The sequence below is a fragment of the Pseudophryne corroboree genome, chromosome 3 (genome assembly GCF_028390025.1).
Source record: "Pseudophryne corroboree isolate aPseCor3 chromosome 3, aPseCor3.hap2, whole genome shotgun sequence".
NCBI lineage: Eukaryota > Metazoa > Chordata > Amphibia > Anura > Myobatrachidae > Pseudophryne > Pseudophryne corroboree.
This window is the reverse complement of record NC_086446.1, coordinates 32,615,904-32,637,213: the sequence shown is the minus strand read 5'-3', so window position 1 is coordinate 32,637,213 and position 21,310 is coordinate 32,615,904. Positions and strand designations below refer to the sequence as shown.

General features: G+C 46.4%; 1 protein-coding gene across 2 annotated transcripts; it reads left to right on the top strand.

The window, feature by feature from the left end:
- The first annotated feature begins 4,567 nt into the window (after positions 1-4,567).
- LOC135054607 (oocyte zinc finger protein XlCOF7.1-like) lies at positions 4,568-20,724 on the top strand. Of its 2 annotated transcripts, none has more exons than XM_063957795.1 (4): positions 4,568-4,662; positions 4,782-4,879; positions 5,032-6,859; positions 18,860-20,724. In XM_063957795.1, exons 1-4 carry the CDS (start codon positions 4,578-4,580, stop codon positions 20,506-20,508), a joined length of 3,660 nt encoding a protein of 1,219 aa, XP_063813865.1. In that variant the 5' UTR covers positions 4,568-4,577; the 3' UTR covers positions 20,509-20,724. The 2 variants fall into 2 exon arrangements, with proteins under 2 accessions (XP_063813865.1, XP_063813864.1); XM_063957794.1 differs by having other exon boundaries at positions 18,857-20,724.
- Positions 20,725-21,310: the final 586 nt, after the last annotated feature.

The following is a 21,310-nucleotide window of genomic DNA, read 5'->3' as shown; positions in this document are numbered from 1 at the left end:
ATCCTCCGCGTGCGGCTCGGTCGGCTCCCAGCCACCGCTGCCCGACACACAAACTTCTCTCCTGCGGCAGTGTTTATCTTCAATTCGGCGCCAGCCCGTGAGCCAGTCAGAGCTCGTGCTCCGGCAGCTTGGACTCCTGATTGGCTGCCGGACTACAAGCTTTGATTGACTTACGGATCAGCGCCTAATTAAAGGTAAACACCTCTGCTGGAGACTGAGGGGCAGGAGAGGCGCGCTGCGCTCTCCTCCCCGCCCACACATACAGGAGCAGCAGCGCGATGAGTAGCACTCGGGGTAGGGGGAAGGGGGGCCGCACTGTGGGGACATGTGTATCTGGCACTGGGGGCATGGCTGGCACTGTGGGGACATGTCTATCTGACACTGGGGGCATAGCTGGCACTGTGTGGGGTCATATCTGGCACTGGGGGCATAGCTGGAACTGTGGGGACATGTGTATCTGGAACTGGGGGCATAGCTGGCACTGTGGAGACGTGTATCTGGCACTGGGGGCATAGCTGGCACTGTGTGGGGGCATAGCTGGCACTGTGGGGACATGTGTATCTGGCACTGGGGGCATAGCTGGCACTGTGTGGGGGCATAGCTGGCACTGTGGGGACATGTGTATCTGAATCTGGGGGCATAGCTGGCACTGCAGGGACATGTGTATCTGGCACTGGGTGCATAGCTGGCACTGTGGGTATATGTGTTTTTGGAACTGGGGTCATAGCTGGCACTGTGTGGGGGCATGTATAGCTGACACTGTGAAGACGTGTATCTGGCATTGGGGCATAGCTGGCACTGCGGGGACATGTGTATCTGGCACTGGGGGCATATTTGGCACTGTGGGGACATTTGTATCTGGCACTGGGGGCATAGCTGGCACTGCGGGGACATGTGTATCTGACACTGGGGGCATATGTGTATCTGACACTGGGGGCATATGTGTATCTGACACTGGGGGCATATGTGTATCTGACACTGGGGGCATATGTGTATCTGACACTGAGGGCATATGCGTATCTGGCACTGTGGGGTCATGTGTATCTGGCAATGTGGGGCATTTGTATATCTGGCACTGTGGGGCATTTGTGTATCTGGCACTGTGGGGCATATGTGTACCTGGCACTGTGGGGCATATGTGTATCTGGCACTGTGAGACATGTGTATCTGGCACTGCAGGGACATGTGTATCTGGCCCCGGGAGATATATCTGGCACTGCAGGGATATGTGTATCTGGCACTGGGGGCATAGCTGGCATTGCGGAGACATGTGTATCTGACACTGGGGGCATATCTGGCACTGTGGGGCATATGTCTACATGGCACTGTGGGGCAAATGTCTACCTGGCACTGTGGGGCATATGTGTACCTGGCACTGTGGGGCATATGTGTATCTGGCACTGTGAGACATATGTGTATCTGGCACTGCGGGCATATTTGGCACTGTGGGGACATGTGTACCTGGCCCCGGGAGATATATCTGGCACTGCGGGGACATTTGTATCTGGCACTGCGGGGATTAGCTGGCACTGCGGAGACATGTGTATCTGACACTGGGGGCATATCTGGCACTGTGGGGGCATGTGTATCTGGCACTGTGGGGCATATGTCTACCTGGCAATGTGGGGCATATATGTATCTGGCACTGTGGGGCATATGTGTATCTGGCACTGTGGGGCATATATGTACCTGACACTGTGGGGCATATATGTACCTGACACTGTGGGGCATATATGTACCTGACACTGTGGGGCATATATGTACCTGGCACTGTGGGGCATATATGTACCTGGCACTGTGGGGCATATATGTATCTGGCACTGTGGGGCATATATGTATCTGGCACTGTGGGGCATATATGTACCTGGCACTGTGGGGCATATATGTATCTGGCACTGTGGGGACACTGTGGTGGCATGTGTATCTGGCATCTTCTAAGTTTTGCTGGAGAAATTGCTGAATGGTAGGCTCCCCGGTACGTACTTTTAGGTTGTGCCCAATAATCCATCCATTGTGGCTAGAAATTTTTGATTTCACTTCTCAGGCCACCTTCCCAAGATAGCCCTTCTACATTCCCCCCCCCCCCCCATCCCTTTCTGTCCCATACAATACTTAATATGTTATTGGCCACATTCTAATAGCTACTATGGCAGCAATTGGCCAATATTGGAAGAGACCCTCCTTCCTGACTTAAAATTGTCTCTTCCATTCAACATAGCTACTCCATGAAAACTCTGGCCTTCAAGTACTCAACACTCGATTCCTGCCCTTTTTGGAAAATGGAGCCTTTGGTGGTGTGGTATAGAAGATCTACATGCATTATGTCTACAGTCATTAGGTCGACCCCATATAGTCGACAGACACAAGTCCGACACTGGAAAAGGTCGACGGTCAAAAGATCGACATGACAAAGGTTGACACACTTGTGTTTTGCATTTTTGGGGTTAGTGCGGATAGTTTTGGCATCTGGGACCGCCAATTGCCGAAACATGTCCCCTCACTGGCTCGCTTCGGGCACGGTGTCTCCCTCCACTCGCAACAAGGTTACTAAAGGTTATGATATGGGACCTGGATGGTCAAGGAAGGAAAAAGTAAAAAAAAACTTGAAAAAATAAAAAAGTGTCGGCCATATGTGTGTTGACTATTGTCATGTCAACCATATGAACCTGTTGATCGTTTATCCTCGTCAATTTTTTGTCCATGTCGACCTTGTGTCTGTCAAGCCATGAAGGGTCGACCTAATGTATGTTGACCAATAGTCTGGATTCCCCAGTTATTTCCCATCATGCCCCACCTACTAACTTTATGCCCCCCCAGCCCAGTTACTTTCTCTCAACTTTGTGCTAGAAATGAGACCCTTCTTTATATATTGTGTATTTTTTTTTTTCTTTATAAAAAATTCTGCGTACAAATCTAGGCCCTCATTCCGAGTTGTTTGCTCGCAAGCTGCTTTTAGCAGCATTGCACACGCTAAGCCACCGCCTACTGGGAGTGAATCTTAGCTTAGCAAAATTGCGAACGAAAGATTCTCAAAATTGCGAATAGAAATTTCTAAGCAGTTTCTGAGTAGCTCGACACTTACCCTGCCACTGCGATCAGTTCAGTCAGCTTCGTTCCAGGTTTGACGTCACAAACACACCCAGCGTTCGCCCAGACACTCCCCCGCTTCTCCAGACACTCCCGCGTTTTTCCCAGAAACTGCAGCGTTTTTTCACACACTCCCATAAAACGGGCAGTTTCCGCCCAGAAACACCCACTTCCTGTCAATCACACTCCGATCACCAGAACGAAGAAAAAACCTTGTAATGCCGTGAGTAAAATACCAAACTTCTTAGCAAATTTACTTGGCGCAGTCGCAGTGCAAACATTGCGCATGCGCAGTTTGCGGAAAAATCGCTGCGATGCGATGAAAAAGAATGAGCGAACAACTCGGAATGAGGGCCATAGTCCAGTTAGTAATGCTTTATGTTTAATACAAATATGCTGACTGAAAAACATACTTCTAATTTTTCAAGGTTGTCTCTCTCTCAATACACAGGATTGTATAGTAGTGAAAAAGACACTTCCCAACTGTGCCTCCATCATGGTGCCTCCACCTCACTCACTGATACATGAGAGGCACAATGACCAGAAGATCCTGGATCTCACCAACAAGATCATTCAGCTGCTGACTGGAGAGGTGACTGCTGGGAATGGGACATTATACAGTAACACCAGGGGACGTATCTGGGTGATGACTGGAGAGGTGACTGCTGGGAATGGGGCATCATACAGTAACACCAGTGGACGTGTCTGGGTGATGACTGGAGAGGTGATTGCTGGGAATGGGACATTATACAGTAACACCAGGGGATGTGTCTGGGTGATGACTGATGGGAATGGGACATTATACAGTAACACCAGGGGACGTGTCTGGGTGATGACTGGAGAGGTGACTGCTGGGAATGGGGCCTTATACAGTATCACCAGGGGATGTGTCTGGGTGATGACTGGAGAGGTGACTGGTGGGAATGGGACATTATACAGTAACTCCAGGAGATGTGTCTGGGTGATGACTGGAGAGGTGACTGCTGGGAATGGGGCATTATACAGTAACACCAGGGGATGCGTCTGGGTGATGACTGGAGAGGTGACTGCTGAGAATGGGGCATTATACAGTAACACCAGGGGATGTGTCTGGGTGATGACTGGAGAGGTGACTGCTGGGAATGGGACATTATACAGTAACACCAGGGAACGTGTCCGGGTGATGACTGGAGAGGTGACTGCTGAGAATGGGTAATTATACAGTAACACCAGGGGATGTGTCTGGGTGATGACTGTAGAGGTGACTGCTGGGAATGGGACATTATACAGTAACACCAGGGGATGTGTCTGAGTGATGACTGGAGAGGTGACTGCCGGGAATGGGACATTATACAGTAACACCAGGGGGCGTGTCTGGGTGATGACTGGAGAGGTGACTGCTGAGAATGGGACATTATACCGTAACACCAGGGGACGTGTCTGGGTGATGACTGTATCACTGTGTGTGTCAGGTTCCTATAAGGTGTCAGGATGTCACGGTCTATCTCTCCATGCAGGAGGGGGAGTATATAGAGGAACACAGGGGTCTGTACAAGGACGTGATGATGGAGAATCACCGGCCCCTCACATCATTGGGTAAGAGGAGACTGTCATTTATTGTACAGGGGAGAGCAGGTATGGGGGCCCCCTATATACGCACATCATCTGCTAATCACATATATACACTGTACTCAATCACTGTGTGTCTCCTACAGTTGGGCCCAGTAACAGAGATACCCCAGAGAGATGTCCCCGTCCTCTGTATTCCCAGGATTGTACAGAGGAGAATCACAGGATCCCACAAGAGGATAAGGTAGGTGGGATTTAGGGTCTCCCCAAAATACCAAAGTTACAGTCACTATATGATCTGTAGAGATGCTGTTTGTGTCTTATAACACTGATGTTCCATTGTTTAAGCTCAAATATTGGAATCGGACAATTTTCTTTGTTTTATGAACTGCTTAGGGTGAAGAACTGACTAATATTAAGATAGAAGATATAAAGGGAGCAGAAGAGACGTATGTGACTGATATGAAGGCAGAAGATATAGAGGGAGAAGAAGAGACGTATGTGACTGATATGAAGGTGGAAGATATAGAGGGAGAAGAAGAGACGTATGTGACTGATATGAAGGCAGAAGATATAGAGGGAGAAGAAGAGACGTATGTGACTGATATGAAGGCAGAAGATATGGAGGGAGAAGAAGAGATGTATGTGACTGATATGAAGGCAGAAGATACAGAGGGAGAAGAGACGTATGTGACTGATATGAAGGCAGAAGATACCGAGGGAGAAAAAGAGACATATGTGACTGATATGAAGGCAGAAGATACAGAGGGAGAAGAAGAGACGTATGAGACTGATATGAAGGCAGAAGATACAGAGGGAGAAGAAGAGACGTATGTGACTGATATGAAGGCAGAAGATATAGAGGGAGAAGAGACGTGTGTTACAGATATGAAGGCAGAAGATATAGAGGGAGAAGAAGAGACGTATGTGACTGATATGAAGGCAGAAGATACAGAGGGAGAAGAAGAGACGTATGTGACTGATATGAAGGCAGAAGATATAGAAGGAGATAAAGAGACATATGTGACTGATATAAAGGCAGAAGATATAGAGGGAGAAGAGACGTGTGTTACAGATATAAAGGCAGAAGATATAGAGGGAGAAGAAGAGACGTATGTGACTGATATGAAGGCAGAAGATATGGAGGGAGAAGAAGAGATGTATGTGACTGATATGAAGGCAGAAGGTACCGAGGGAGAAAAAGAGACATATGTGACTGATATGAAGGCAGAAGATACAGAAGGAGAAGAAGAGACGTATGTGACTGATATGAAGGCAGAAGATACCGAGGGAGAAAAAGAGACATATGTGACTGATATGAAGGCAGAAGATACAGAGGGAGAAGAAGAGACGTATGAGACTGATATGAAGGCAGAAGATACAGAGGGAGAAGAAGAGACGTATGTGACTGATATGAAGGCAGAAGATACAGAGGGAGAAGAAGAGACGTATGAGACTGATATGAAGGCAGAAGATACAGAGGGAGAAGAAGAGACGTATGTGACTGATATGAAGGCAGAAGATATAGAGGGAGAAGAAGAGACGTATGTGACTGATATGAAGGCAGAAAATACAGAGGGAGAAGAAGAGACGTATGAGACTGATATGAAGGCAGAAGATACAGAGGGAGAAGAAGAGACGTATGTGACTGATATGAAGGCAGAAGATACAGAGGGAGAAGAAGAGACGCATGTGACTGATATGAAGGCAGAAGATATAGAGGAAGAAGAAGAGATGTATGTGACTGATATGAGGGCAGAAGATATAGAGGGAGAAGAAGAGACGTATGTGACTGATATGAAGGCAGAAGATATAGAGGGAGAAGAAGAGACGTATGTGACTGATATGAAGGCAGAAGATACAGAGGGAGAAGAAGAGACGTATGTGACTGATATGAAGGCAGAAGATATAGAGGGAGAAGAAGAGACGTATGTGACTGATATGAAGGCAGAAGATATAGAGGGAGAAGAGACGTGTGTTACAGATATGAAGGCAGAAGATATAGAGGGAGAAGAAGAGACGTATGTGACTGATATGAAGGCAGAAGATACAGAGGGAGAAGAAGAGACGTATGTGACTGATATGAAGGCAGAAGATATAGAGGGAGATAAAGAGACATATGTGACTGATATAAAGGCAGAAGATATAGAGGGAGAACAAGAGATCTATATGAGGGGTGATCAGCTGTGTAAGGAGGAGGAAATCCCTACCAATATCAGCACAGGTGAGTAGTAAATACTTATTACAGAACAGAGTCACATATTGTCCTTGCTCAGTCACTGCAGCTATGTCTTCTCCCACACCCTCCTCTGTCAGTACATACAGATGTAGCCATGCTCATCTATCCACTGTGTGGCGTGTAGTGTAAAAAACTAGTCGGATTACGTTTCAATGCGCCTTGTCGCCGCATGGAGTATTCAGTCACAGTGTAATTAATTGAGTCCTTGGGGGGTGCAATGCAGGTGTTTGTCCACCAGGTGTCACTTTTGAAAACCACCATTGCGCATGTGTGTAGTCTCCATTGTAAAGTCAAACAATGCTTGTTTAAGAGCAACTTTTTTTAGATGATCCCTACATTAAGTAGAAATGTGAACACAGAAAAAGATTTCCTCAGTCTCTCCGACGCACACAAAGAAAAGTACAGCTCAGAGTTCTACACAGCTCTCTAAAAAAAATCATTACAATCAGTGATAGAGTTGGGACACACAGCAGTACAACATTTTTTTTTTACAATGAGCGACATCACTATATCACTGCAGGTATCAGTCACCTGTCTCTGTAGCTGTCTTGGCACAATGGTATCACTGATGGCTAGGGTTCGTTTCCCGCAAAGGCCAAGTTGTTTTGAAAGACAATTTAGAATACTTTTCTGTTATCAATTTTTATGCTTGATATACTGTAGGTTATACATTGCAAGTCTTTTTTCTTTATTACACACTGCGACTAGTTCAGTACACATCGGGGGTCATTCCGAGCTGATCGCTCGCTGACAATTTTCGCAGCACAGCGATCAAGTGAAAAAAATGGCATTTCTGCGCATGCGTATGCCGCGCAATGTGCACGCGCGACGTACGGGTACAAAGCTCTTTGTGGTTGTGCTCAGGTTCTAGCGAAGTTTTTCTTCGCACTGGCGGCCGCTAGAAGATTGACAGAAAGGGGGTGTTAATGGGTGTCAACTGACCGTTTTCAGGGAGTGTTTGCAAAAACGCAGGCGTGTCTGATAAAACGCAGGCGTGGCTGGGCGGGTGTATGACGTCAAATCCAGACACGAATAGGCTGAAGTGATTGCCAGCGCTGAGTAGGTTCAGAGCTACTCAGAAACTGCACAAACTGTATTTGCAGAGCTCGGCTGCACATGCGTTCGCACTTCTGCTAAGCTAAAATACACTCCCCAGTTGTCAGCGGCATAGCGTTTGCATGGCTGCTAAAACTAGCTAGCGAGCAATCAACTCGGAATGACCGCCATTGTTCGAAAAGTGCCGATCATCAATTTCTGCAGTGTGCTCACACAATGCTAAGTTGCCTTACAAATGAACGTGCCTTCTGAGTTCCCTTCCCCCAACCAAAGCCAGGATGAGCCATTGATTTACATAGTGTACTGGCCGTGTTGTGTTTGTCATTTACTAAGCAGTACACCCGGTTCGTGAAATCACAAGTCTCACTGCGGTGGGATTGGGAGTGGGAGAGGCTGCCTATTAAAGCAATGGGGAGGCCCGGGAAGAAGTAGTTAAGTCATCTCATAAACATAAGACTCTCAGAATTTGAAAAGCCACACTTTTATTGTATATCATCTGTGTAAAAAGTAGCATTTACAGATTTTTTTTCTAATTTTCCCAAAACAAGGTTCTGTTGTGCTTCATATATAGACTCAGACATGCACGCAGATATACAGTCAAAATTAGAAAAAATAACGATGGATCCGGCTCTATTTTAAGTCATTGTTTTTTATTTGCAGCAATTATTATTATTATTATTATCATCATCCTTTATTTGTATGGCACCACAAGGGATCTGCAGTGTCCGTTACTCAGTACATAATCAAATCAAGCAAGAAAACAGCACTTACAGTTTAAAACAATATAGGACAGGTATGGAAAACCAGGTGTTAGGTGCCATCAAAGTGAGTATGGAGTAGAAGATAGTGTAAGTAAGATAAGGAAGGGCACATGAGTAAAGAAGGCCCTGCCCTTGCGAGCTTACAGTCTAAAAGGTGAATGGCTGAAAGACTGGTGTGACACAGAAGGGGTAGACAATGAGCATAGACAAGAGGGTTAGGAGGAGAGTTGGCTGGGTTTAGTGAAGAAGTGGATCTTGAGAGCCCGTTTGAAGTTTTGTAGAGAAGTGGAGAGTAGGATGGGGAGAGGTAGAAAATTCCAGAGATAGGGAGCAGCACGTGCAAAATCTTGTAGGTAAGAGTGGGAGGAGGTAGTCAGTTGGCAGGAGAGACGGCGTGCATTAGCAAAGCGAAAAGGACTGGTGGGAATGTAAAGAGATGAAAGGTCAGAGATGTAAGAGGGAGAAGAGTGGGTGAGGGCTTTGTAGGTGAGTGTGAGAAGCTTGAATTGGATTCTGAATGGGAATGGGAGCCAGTGAAGGTCTAGTAAGAGAGGAGATGTGGATGTAGTACGTTTGGTGAGGAAGATGAGACGGGCAGCAGCATTGAGGATAGATTGAAGTGGAGAGAGGCATTTGTTAGGAATGCCAGTCAGGAGGAGATTACAGTAGTCCAATTTGGAGATGACCAGTGAGTGGATGAGAGTCTTAGTAGCGTCCTAGGTGAGAAAGGGTCTGATCGTGGAGATATTTTTGAAATGGAAACGGCAGGTTTGTGAGAGGTACTTAATGTGTGGTTTGAAGTAGAGGGAGGAGTCAAGGATTACTCCAAGACAGTGTACTTGGAGGCTAGAGGAGATAGTAGTGTCATCAATGGATAATGAAACTGGGAGGTGAGGTTATGCAGGAGGGAGGGAAGATGATAAGCTCAGTCTTAGACATATTAAGTTTAAGAAAGCGCTGGGACATCCAGGAGGAGATAGCAGAGAGACAGTTGGAGATACGAGTGAGGAGAGCAGGGGAGATGACAGGTAGATTTGAGTATCATCAGCAAATAGATGATATTGTAAGTCAAAAGAGCTAATGAGCTTGCCTAATGAGGATGTGTGGAGAGAGAGAAAAGGCGAGGCCCAAGACCATAACCTTGCGAGACACCTACTGGTAGAGGAAGGGGGGGGAGGTGGAGTCATGAGAGGAGACAGAGAAGTAACAGTCAGAAAGGTAGGACAGCCAGGAGAGAGCAGTATCACACAGACCAAGGGAGTAAAGGATTTGCAGGAGAGGGTGGTCCACAGAGAGAGGATTTGCAGGAGGAGAGTAGTGACCCTTGGAATTTACAGCAAAGAGGTCATTGCGGACTTTCGTGAGGGCAGTTTCAGTGGAGTGCAGAGGATGGAAACAAGACTGGAAAGGGACAAGCAGTGAGTGGGAGGAAAGAAAGATAGTGGGGCGGTTGTAGAGAACACACCCAAGGAGTTTGGAGGCAAAAGGGAGGAGAGAGATGGGTCGGTAGTTGGAGAGAGTGGTAGGTTTAAGAATAGGGGAGACAAGTGCATGCTTGAAGGCAGAGGGGACAGTGCCTGATCAAAGGGAGAGATTGAGTAGATGGGCAAGATGGGAACAGGCAGTAGAAGAGAGGAAGTGGAGAAGGTGGGATGGAATAGTGTCAAGTTGGGAGGTAGAGGGGGGGGGATGACCGGATGAGGACCATGACTTCCTCTCCAGATACAGGGAAGAAATATGTCAGAGTTGGTAGGAGGGAAGGAGGAGGGGGGTTGTTCAGGTTCTGGTGGGATGTTATGTCCTGGCGAATGGAGTCAATTTTGGATGTGAAGTAGGTGTCAAAGTCAAGAGCAGAGAGTGAAGAGGGGAGTTGAGGCTGGGGTGGGCAGAGGAGCTTGACCAGTGGCAAAGAGGTGTTGGGGGTTTGAGGATTGGGAGGAGATGATATTTTTGAAGTATGATTGTTTAGAGAAGGAAAGGGCAGCAAAATGGTTGGTGGAGCCGAGGTAAGGGATGCATTGTATAGTGAAGTAGCTTGCTCAGGGCAGGAGAGAGAGAATAGGAGAGAGGAGTGAGTTAAACAGGGAAGATAGGGAAGTGGTATCAATAGCCTCAATGTTATGCTTAGTGAAGGTAGTCTTAGGAGGTAGAGATGGGGAAGCAGAAAGAGATAGGTTAAAAGTGAGCAGGTGATGGTCAGAGAGGGGAAACTGAGTTAGAGAAATCATAAAGATCACAGCGGTGAGTGAAGACCAGATCCAGTGAGCTCCCACTCACATGGGAGTGGGAGGAGGTCCACTGGGAGAGACCAAGTGAAGGGGTGATGTTAAGGAGTTTAGAGGCAGGTGCTTTTGTGGGGTTATCGATAGGGATGTTGAAATAACCTAGGATAATAGAGGAAATGTCAGAAGATAGGAAGTGAGGAAGCCAGTAAACAAAGTTGTCAAGGAATTTGGAGGGCATGCCAGGGGGGTGGTAAATGACAGCTACTCAAAGATGAACAGGTTGAAAGAGGCGTATAGCATGGACCTCAAATGTAGAGAATGTAAGGGATAGTTCTGGTGGTATGTGTTGGTGTGCGTAGCTAGAGGGTAGTATGAGCCCAACACCACCACTGTGGCGACCCCCAGGTCGGGGTTGTTATGATTCCCGTACTCCAGACCAGATGAGATCTTATGGCAGAGGTCTGAGTACTGGAAAGATATGCTGGTTACGGGAGCAGGAAAGCCTAGTAACCCCTGGCGCCCTAACTCCGTTGTCTCGCCCGTGCTATCAGAAATCCCCTGCGAGACTATGGTTGCTTGAGCCCATGGCAGCCGCGTTCGAAGGGCGGATTATGTCTGCCCAACCCCGATGCCCCCTCAGGTCTTAATGAGAGACAAAGGGATATCCGAGACAGGGTGATAACAAGGGGCCCTCTGACTAAGCAACCAGGCCAGGGGTTACAAGCTATCTAACTTAACAAAAGTATGTGCGGACAAACCGCCAGGAAAAAGGACAACAAAAGATCCACTGATCCGTACTCCTATTCAGCACCGCTGGATACCAGAGTGGACTTGTGGGAGCGGAATCCTCCGCAAAAGCTCCGGAACACAATAAAACTAAATAATAAATAGTAAGCGGTCAAGCCGCAACACACGGCTACGCCGCGACTCACGAACACCACAGGATGTTAAAGGTGCTCGGTAGGACTCCAGGAATAGATGACAAATTCCGAGTACTGGATCACTGAGGTCAGGAACAACCGGATAGAGCAGGACTGGAAACTCTCTGTAACTGACACAGCAAACAGGAAGCTAACACCGGCGTCTGTGAGAAGTCCTGAGAGTGCTTTTATTTGAAAACCCCCCAATCAGGATCCAGACAGGGTAATGATTATTATGCCGTGCAGCTGCATGCTGCACGGCCAGGAACAATTAGAACTGATTGATTAGACCCAGCAACGGGGAACGCGGTCCGACAGTGGCGTCCCCGTTGCTATGGTCTGAGCGGCTCCGTGCGCCCGGCGTCTAGCGTTGCTAGGGAGCCGGCGGCTGTCTGCCTGCGGCGTCCCTAGTTGCTAGGCGCCGGGCCGCACTGACGGGCGGACCCTCGGCGCCTAACAGTACCCCCCCCTTGAGGAGGGGTCAAGGAACCCCTAAGGCCAGGTTTCTGAGGAAATTCTCGAAAAAATTCCCTTTTGAGCCTCGGGGCATGGAGATCCTCATCCCGGACCCAAGACCTTTCTTCTGGACCATAACCTCTCCAATGTACCAAAAAATAATGCCGACCCCGGGACAACTTGGAATCAAGAACCTTCTCAACTAAGAACTCCTGCTGACCTTGTACATCTATTGGTGATTTCCCCTGAAAGATCTTGCGAGGAAATCTACTGGACGAAACATTTGGTTTTAACAAGGAGCAATGGAAGGTATTTCCGATCCGTAAAGTTTTTGGTAACCGTAACCGGAAAGCCACTGGATTGACTTTTTTGATAATATGAAATGGTCCAATAAATTTAGGACCCAATCTGGCTGAGGTTTGTCGAAGTTTAATGTTGCGAGTCGACAACCATACCCTATCTCCAACTTTAAAAGTGCACGGCCGCCGGAGCCTGTCAGAAATTTTTTTCTCCCGAAATGCCGCTTTTCTGAGAGCCAGGTGCACTTTTCTCCAAATGAGTTTGAGATGAGAGGTCAAGGTCAGCGAGGAGACAGAGGAATGTTGAAAAAAGGAATTAGCTCTGGGGTGAAAACCAAAAACTGTAAAAAATGGAGATACATTGGTGGAGGAATGACAGGCATTATTGTAAGCAAACTCTGCAAACGGAAGAAACTCAGACCAGTCATTTTGGAGTTTGGCCGAGTACAAACGCAAATATTGTTTTAATGACTGATTAACTCGCTCAGTCTGCCCGTTGGATTGGGGATGATAGCCAGACGTTAAAGATAATTTCATCTTTAATGAGGCACAAAAAGACTTCCAAAATTGTGCAATGAATTGTGGACCCCGATCAGAAACAATATCAGTGGGTAACCCATGGAGTCTGAAAACATGGCGGAGGAACAAGACTGCCAATCCTTGGGCAGATGGCAATCGGGGAAGAGCAATGAAATAGGCCATTTTGCTAAAACGGTCCACTACCACCCATATGACTCGGCATCCGGCTGACAGAGGGAGGTCCACCACAAAATCCATGGAAATATGAGACCATGGCCTAAGAGGGACATTCAAGGGCAAAAGTTGACCGATAGGCAAGGAACGGGGATCCTTATGCTGTGCACAGACCTGACAAGAAAAAACAAACTCCTTAATGTCTTTGGAAAGACCAGGCCACCATACCGAGCGGGAGACTAATTCAAAGGTTTTAGCGATCCCCGGATGCCCGGCAACTTTGCTATCGTGAAACTCCGTCAAAACTGTTGCTCTCAAAAACTCGGGGACATAAAGACGACCAGCAGGAGTATTTCCAGGAGCTTGATGTTGAAGCTGCTTTAACTGGGTAAATAAATCTTGTGTGAGGCCTGCCCGAATGACTGAAGACGGAAGTATGGGAGTAACAGGACTGTTGTCTTGAACTGGAAGAAAACTGCGTGACAGGGCATCTGCCTTGGTATTCTTGGAACCTGGCCTGAAGGTGATAATGAACTTGAAACGAGTAAAAAATAAAGCCCAACGAGCTTGCCGGGCATTCAGCCGTTTAGCTGATTCAATGTATTGAAGATTTTTGTGATCAGTCAAAACTGAAATGGTATGAGTGGCTCCTTCAAGCCAATGCCTCCACTCCTCAAAAGCCCATTTAATAGCCAGTAGTTCCCGGTTACCAACATTGTAGTTGGATTCGGCAGATGAAAATTTCCTGGACATAAAGGCACAAGGATGTAATTCTAGGGAATCCGGATCCTTCTGAGATAGGATAGCCCCTACTCCAACCTCCGAGGCATCGACCTCAACAACGAAAGGCAATTCTGGGTTGGGATGTCTGAGGACAGGGGCTGAGACAAAGGCTTGTTTCAAGGCCTGAAAAGATAACTCCGCTTCACGTGACCAGTTGGTAGGATCTGCTCCCTTTTTAGTCAGTGCCACAATGGGAGCAACTAGGTCAGAGAAGGAGTGAATAAATCTTCTATAGTAATTCGCAAACCCTAAAAAGCGCTGAATTGCTTTTAAATTGGTGGGTTGCGCCCAACTAAGGATGGCTTGGAGCTTCTTTGGTTCCATACAGAATCCCCGAGGGGAAATAATGTACCCTAAAAAGGATACCTCCGTGACATGAAATTCACACTTCTCCAGCTTGGCATAAAGGTGATTTTCACGTAATTTTTTCAGAACCTGACGCACCTGGGTAACATGTTGTTCAATGGAGTCAGAATATATCAAAATATCGTCTAAGTAGACTACAACGAATTTTCCAAGAAATTCACGGAGCACATCATTAATGAGATCCTGGAAAACTGCCGGAGCGTTGGACAGGCCGAATGGCATAACCAGATACTCATAGTGGCCTGATTGAGTACTGAATGCCGTTTTCCACTCATCCCCTGACTTGATTCTGATGAGGTTATATGCTCCTCTCAGGTCAATCTTAGAAAAAATCACAGCCGAACGTAGCTGATCAAAGAGGACAGAAATCAGCGGCAAAGGGTAAGTATTCTTCACTGAGATTTTATTCAAGGCTCTAAAGTCAATGCAAGGTCTGAGTGATCCATCCTTCTTCTCCACGAAGAAGAAGCCAGCACTTAAAGGGGATTTAGATGGCCTGATAAATCCTTTCCCTAGGCTTTCTTTAACATACTCATTCATGGCCACAGTTTCAGGTCCGGACAATGCATATAACCTTCCCTTAGGCAAAGTGGCACCAGGAATTAACTCGATGGCACAATCATAAGGCCTATGGGGAGGCAGAATATCCGCATTGCCCTTGGAAAATACATCAACAAAATCCTGGTATTCCACAGGAATGGGTGCGGGAATGACAGCAGCTATTCTGATGGGAAGCGTAATACATTCTTTATTACAGATGGTACCCCATTGTAAGATCTCCCCCGACTGCCAATCAATGATGGGATTATGAAAGGCCAGCCAAGGGTGACCCAGAACCACAGGAACTGCTGGGCAATGGGTAAGGAAAAACTCAATTTTTTCAGAATGCAGGGCTCCTACTGAAAGTAGAACAGGAGGGGTACAGAGAGAAATTACCCCATTGGACAAGGGACTCCCATCTAAACCATGCATGGTGATATGCCTACCCAAGGCTACCTGAGGAATACCTAAGGCCTTAGCCCATGTTAAATCCATAAAGTTCCCTGCAGCTCCACTGTCCACAAAAGCCGAGACCGAGGAACAGAGGCTGCCAAAGGAAACTTTAGCTGGAACCAACAATGAATTACTTGAGGAGATAAGCTGTAGACCAAAGTGAACCCCCTCACAACTCACTTGGTCGAGGCGTTTCCCGACTTGTTCGGACAACTACGGGCAAAATGTCCCTTACCCCCACAGTATAAACAAAGACCAGAATTTTGCCTTCTGGTTCTTTCTTCAGGAGACAGTTTGGAGAGGCCTATCTGCATGGGCTCCTCTATGTCCACAGGAATGGAAAAAACACAAGGAGTAGACCCGACAGATGCTCCTTTTTCAGCCTTCCGCTCTCTGAGACGACGATCAATCTTAATAGAGAGCTCCATGAGTTTATCGAGAGTCTCAGGAGCGGGATACTGAAGGAGACTGTCTTTTATAGACTCGGATAAGCCGAGGCGAAACTGACTGCGCAAGGCTGGGTCATTCCATCCACAGTCGTTCGACCAACGGCGAAACTCTGTACAATAAATCTCTGCGGGATTCCTACCCTGTCTGAGAGCACGCAACTGACTCTCAGCGGATGCCTCTCTATCAGGGTCGTCATACAATAGCCCTAAAGACCCTAGAAAGGCGTCTACAGACAATAAGGCCGGATCGTCTGTCTTTAAACCAAAAGCCCAGGTCTGAGGATCCCCCTGTAGCAAAGAAATAATAATTCCTACCCGCTGAGATTCCGTGCCTGAGGAGACTGGTCTTAAACGAAAATACAGTTTACAAGACTCTTTAAAATTAAAAAACTGCTTTCTATCCCCAGAAAAACGGTCAGGCAGATGCATTTTTGGTTCAGGAATGACCCTCGGGGAAGTCCGTAACAGATCTTCCTGTGACCTCACCCGAAGAGACAGATCCTGAACCATCTGAGTAAGCTCTTGAATCTGGCTAACTAAAAGCTGGCCAGGATTTGGCCCAACACCGGTGGGATTCATGAGGCTGACAAATCTCCCAACTGAATAAGGGAAAAAATTAACTCCTGTTAATTTTAATTTTTAGTTTGGGCCGGTGTTAATGTTATGATTCCCGTACTCCAGACCAGATGAGATCTTATGGCAGAGGTCTGAGTACTGGAAAGATATGCTGGTTACGGGAGCAGGAAAGCCTAGTAACCCCTGGCGCCCTAACTCCGTTGTCTCGCCCGTGTTATCAGAAATCCCCTGCGAGACTATGGTTGCTTGAGCCCATGGCAGCCGCGTTCAAAGGGCGGATTATGTCTGCCCAACCCCGATGCCCCCTCAGGTCTTAATGAGAGACAAAGGGATATCCGAGACAGGGTGATAACAAGGGGCCCTCTGACTAAGCAACCAGGCCAGGGGTTACAAGCTATCTAACTTAACAAAAGTATGTGCGGACAAACCGCCAGGAAAAAGGACAACAAAAGATCCACTGATCCGTACTCCTATCCAGCACCGCTGGATACCAGAGTGGACTTGTGGGAGCGGAATCCTCCGCAAAAGCTCCGGAACACAATAAAACTAAATAATAAATAGTAAGCGGTCAAGCCGCAACACACGGCTACGCCGCGACTCACGAACACCACAGGATGTTAAAGGTGCTCGGTAGGACTCCAGGAATAGATGACAAATTCCGAGTACTGGATCACTGAGGTCAGGAACAACCGGATAGAGCAGGACTGGAAACTCTCTGTAACTGACACAGCAAACAGGAAGCTAACACCGGCGTCTGTGAGAAGTCCTGAGAGTGCTTTTATTTGAAAACCCCCCAATCAGGATCCAGACAGGGTAATGATTATTATGCCGTGCAGCTGCATGCTGCACGGCCAGGAACAATTAGAACTGATTGATTAGACCCAGCAACGGGGAACGCGGTCCGACAGTGGTGTCCCCGTTGCTATGGTCTGAGCGGCTCCGTGCGCCCGGCGTCTAGCGTTGCTAGGGAGCCGGCGGCTGTCTGCCTGCGGCGTCCCTAGTTGCTAGGCGCCGGGCCGCACTGATGGGCGGACCCTCGGCGCCTAACAGGGGTGTGTGTGAGAACATGAGATCCCCAGCAGAGAGAGCAGCAGTAGAAACGGTGTCAGAGGAGGTAATCCAGGTTTCAGTGATGGCTAGGAGATGCAAGGAATTTGAGGTGAAAAGGTCATGGGTGGGGACCAGTTTATTACAGACAGATCTGGCATTCCAGAGGGCACAGGAGAGAGGGAGAGAGTCTGAGGGAATGATGTGAATGAGATTATCAGCAAAGCAAAGGTAATTCAGACTGAATTTGTATGTAAAGACAAAATGTTATACAGTAGTTTCAGCATGTGTATGAAGATGTTAAACATACAAGTAACTGAAGGGGAAGTGGAAAGTTGTAGATGCGTCAATAACATGGATGTACACAGACAGGTTTTGTTTGGTGTGGTGAGAAGGTGAACTCACAATTATGGGGGTCATTCCGAGTTGATCGCTAGCTGAATTTGTTTGCAGCACAGCGATCAGGCTAAAAAATGGCAGTTCTGCGCATGCGTATGCAGCACAATGTGCACGCGCGACGTACGGGCACAACGAACGATGTAGTTTTGCACAGGGTCTAGCGATGCATTTCAGTCGCACTGCTTGCCGCAGAGTGATTGACATGAAGTGGGCGTTTCTGGGTGGCAACTGACCGTTTTCAGGGAGTGTTCAGAAAAACGCAGGCCTGCCAGGAAAAACGCAGGCGTGGCTGGGTGAACGCTGGGCGGGTTTGTGATGTCAAATCCGAAACTGAATAGTCTGAAGTGATCGCAAGCACTGAGTAGGTTTTGAGCTACTCTGAAACGACACAAAAAAAAATTTGTAGCCGCTCTGCGATACAATCGTTTGCACTTCTGCTAAGCTATAATACACTCCCAGTGGGCGGCGGCATAGCGTTTGCACAGCTGCTAAAAACTTCTAGCGAGCGATCAACTCTGAATGACCCCCTATGTCAATGAAGAGCTTTGTGATCCTGATTATGAATAGAAACTTGATCTAACAAATGTTCGTTTCTGCAGATGGGTTACATAGTGCTCACAGAGTGACAGTTGGAGAGAGAGAAATATTTATATACATTAATATTGGTTAGTAGTTCATCTGTTGTTGTTGTTGTTGTTGTTGTCAGATGTTTTCTTTCAGTTTTTAGTCCAGTTTAAGTCCAGGCGATTTCAGGCTTTGATATTTAAAATAATTTTTCTTCACCCTTTGAGCCTATACCCATAGAGTCCAGCAATAGAGTCCTATTTACTGTATGTACAATTGTAATAAACTGTAGTTGGGCAATTTAAATGAAACAACTGAACATCTTGATCTCACTAATAGTATGATCATTTTCTCCTCAAGATAACAATATTCTATTTTCGTACATTTTTTTCCAGCAGATGGAGGCACAAGCAGGAAGTCCTCAGAGGGAGATCTCATCTTGTCTGCAGATAGTAAAATAGAAGATAACACCACACAGGACTCTCCAGGAGACATCCCCATTACTCTAAATATACATTCTGTACCTCACAGTGCTGATCTATCATCTGATCCCTCTAATCATGGGGAATGTTCTCCCGATAACTCAAATTTTGCTACACATAGTGCTGCTCTTACTGGTGATTCAGTCTTTACCTGTTCTGAATGTGGTAAAGGTTTAGTATGTCAGTCAATGTTTGTTAGACATCTGAGAAGTCACGCAAGTGAGAAACCATTTCCATGCATGGAGTGTGGAAAATGTTTTCCACAGAAATCAAATCTTGTTATACATGAGAGAAGTCACACAGGTGAGAAACCTTATTCATGTTCTGAGTGTGGAAAATGTTTTAGGCACAAATCAAATCTTGTTTTACATGAGAGAATTCACACAGGAGAGAAACCATTTATATGCTCTAAGTGTGGGAAATGTTTTACACAGAGATCAGATCTTGACAGACATCAGAGATGTCACACAGGTGAGAAACCATTTTTATGCTCTAAGTGTGGGAAATGTTTTACACAAAAATCAGATGTTGTTAAACATGAGAGAGGTCACATAGGTGAGAGTTTTTTCCCATGTTCTGAGTGTGGAAAATGTTTTACACACAAATCAAATCTTGTTATACATGAGAGAAGTCACACAGGTGAGAAACCTTATTCATGTTCTGAGTGTGGAAAATGTTTTAGGCACAAATCAAATCTTGTTTTACATGAGAGAATTCACACAGGAGAGAAACCATTTATATGCTCTAAGTGTGGGAAATGTTTTACACAGAGATCAGATCTTGACAGACATCAGAGATGTCACACAGGTGAGAAACCATTTTTATGCTCTAAGTGTGGGAAATGTTTTACACAAAAATCAGATGTTGTTAAACATGAGAGAGGTCACATAGGTGAGAGTTTTTTCCCATGTTCTGAGTGTGGAAAATGTTTTACACACAAATCAAATCTTGTTATACATGAGAGAAGTCACACAGGTGAGAAACCTTATTCATGTTCTGAGTGTGGAAAATGTTTTAGGCACAAATCAAATCTTGTTTTACATGAGAGAATTCACACAGGAGAGAAACCATTTATATGCTCTAAGTGTGGGAAATGTTTTACACAGAGATCAGATCTTGACAGACATCAGAGATGTCACACAGGTGAGAAACCATTTCCATGTTCTGAGTGTGGGAAATGTTTTATACAGAAATCAGACCTTGTTAGACACGAGAGAAGTCACACAGGTGAGAGTCTATTTCCATGTTCTGAGTGTGGGAAATGTTTTACAAAGAAATCAGATCTTGTCAGACATCAGAGATTTCACACAGGTGAGAAACCATTTCCATGTTCTGAGTGTGGAAAATGTTTTACACAGAAATCAGACCTTGTTAGACATGAGAGAAGTCACACAGGTGATAAACCATTTCCATGTTCTGAGTGTGGGAAATGTTTTCAACAGAAATCAGGTCTTGTTCAACATGAGAGAAGACACAGAGGTGAGAAACCATTTCCATGTTCAGTGTGTGGGAAATGTTTTACGCAGTCATCACATCTTGTTAAACATCAGAGAAGTCACAGGTGAGAGGCCTTTTCCATGTTCTGTGAGTGGACAACATAAAAAAAAATCATATCTCTTTAAACGGGATACGTTCAGCATGCCGGCAGTCGAAATCCCGACATGTTAGGAGTACCAGCAATTACTTGAAATGCTGACAGCTGACATACCAAATGTAAGTATGCCAGGGACTGCTAGGGTTAGGATTAGGCACTACCAGGGAGGGATAGGCTGCAGAGAAGGGAGGGTTAGGCTTCAGGTGGGGTGTGGGTTAGGCTCTGGGGGGGAGGGTTAGGCTGTGGAAAGGTTGCGGTAGAGGGAAAGGTAAGTATACTTACAGACCCTTGACAGAATTCTCACCATCGGGTTTGCAGCTGTCTGTCTTTTAACCGTCTGTATCGCAAATGCCGTTCATCCGTATCACACCCCTTAAAACATGAGAGAAGTCGCATAGTTGTGTAACCATTTTCATGTACTGAGGGTCTGATTTAAGTTTGCACAGACTGACCAAGATCTGCTACCATCAGGAGTTGTGATGGAAACCTTAGATGCAGCCATCTGATCTCATAGATATGTGAAGGAAGTGTCTTATCTCCTACAGATGCGTCCTGCTGCTTTTGTATTCTATTAAACAGTGTTGCACAGCTGATTCCCTGCATCTGTGCAATTCCTTACAGATCGAAATCAGGTCCTGAGTTCACAAAATACTTGACACTGAAGTCATATCTTGTTACACATGAGAAGACCCACATAAGGAGAACTGATTGGCATGTGGGGATGTCTGGGTGGTATAAGTGCGTGTCTGATAGGAATGTACATAGGACTAATT

Excerpts from the sequence above, each read along its gene's own strand:
- LOC135054607 (XM_063957794.1), top strand. The coding sequence starts at position 4,578 with ATGCAGGAGGGGGAGTATATAGAGGAACACAGGGGTCTGTACAAGGAC. Across the intron at positions 4,663-4,781 it reads CCGGCCCCTCACATCATTGG|TTGGGCCCAGTAACAGAGAT; the intron begins GTAAGAGGAGAC and ends TGTCTCCTACAG. Across the intron at positions 4,880-5,031 it reads GGATCCCACAAGAGGATAAG|GGTGAAGAACTGACTAATAT; the intron begins GTAGGTGGGATT and ends TGAACTGCTTAG.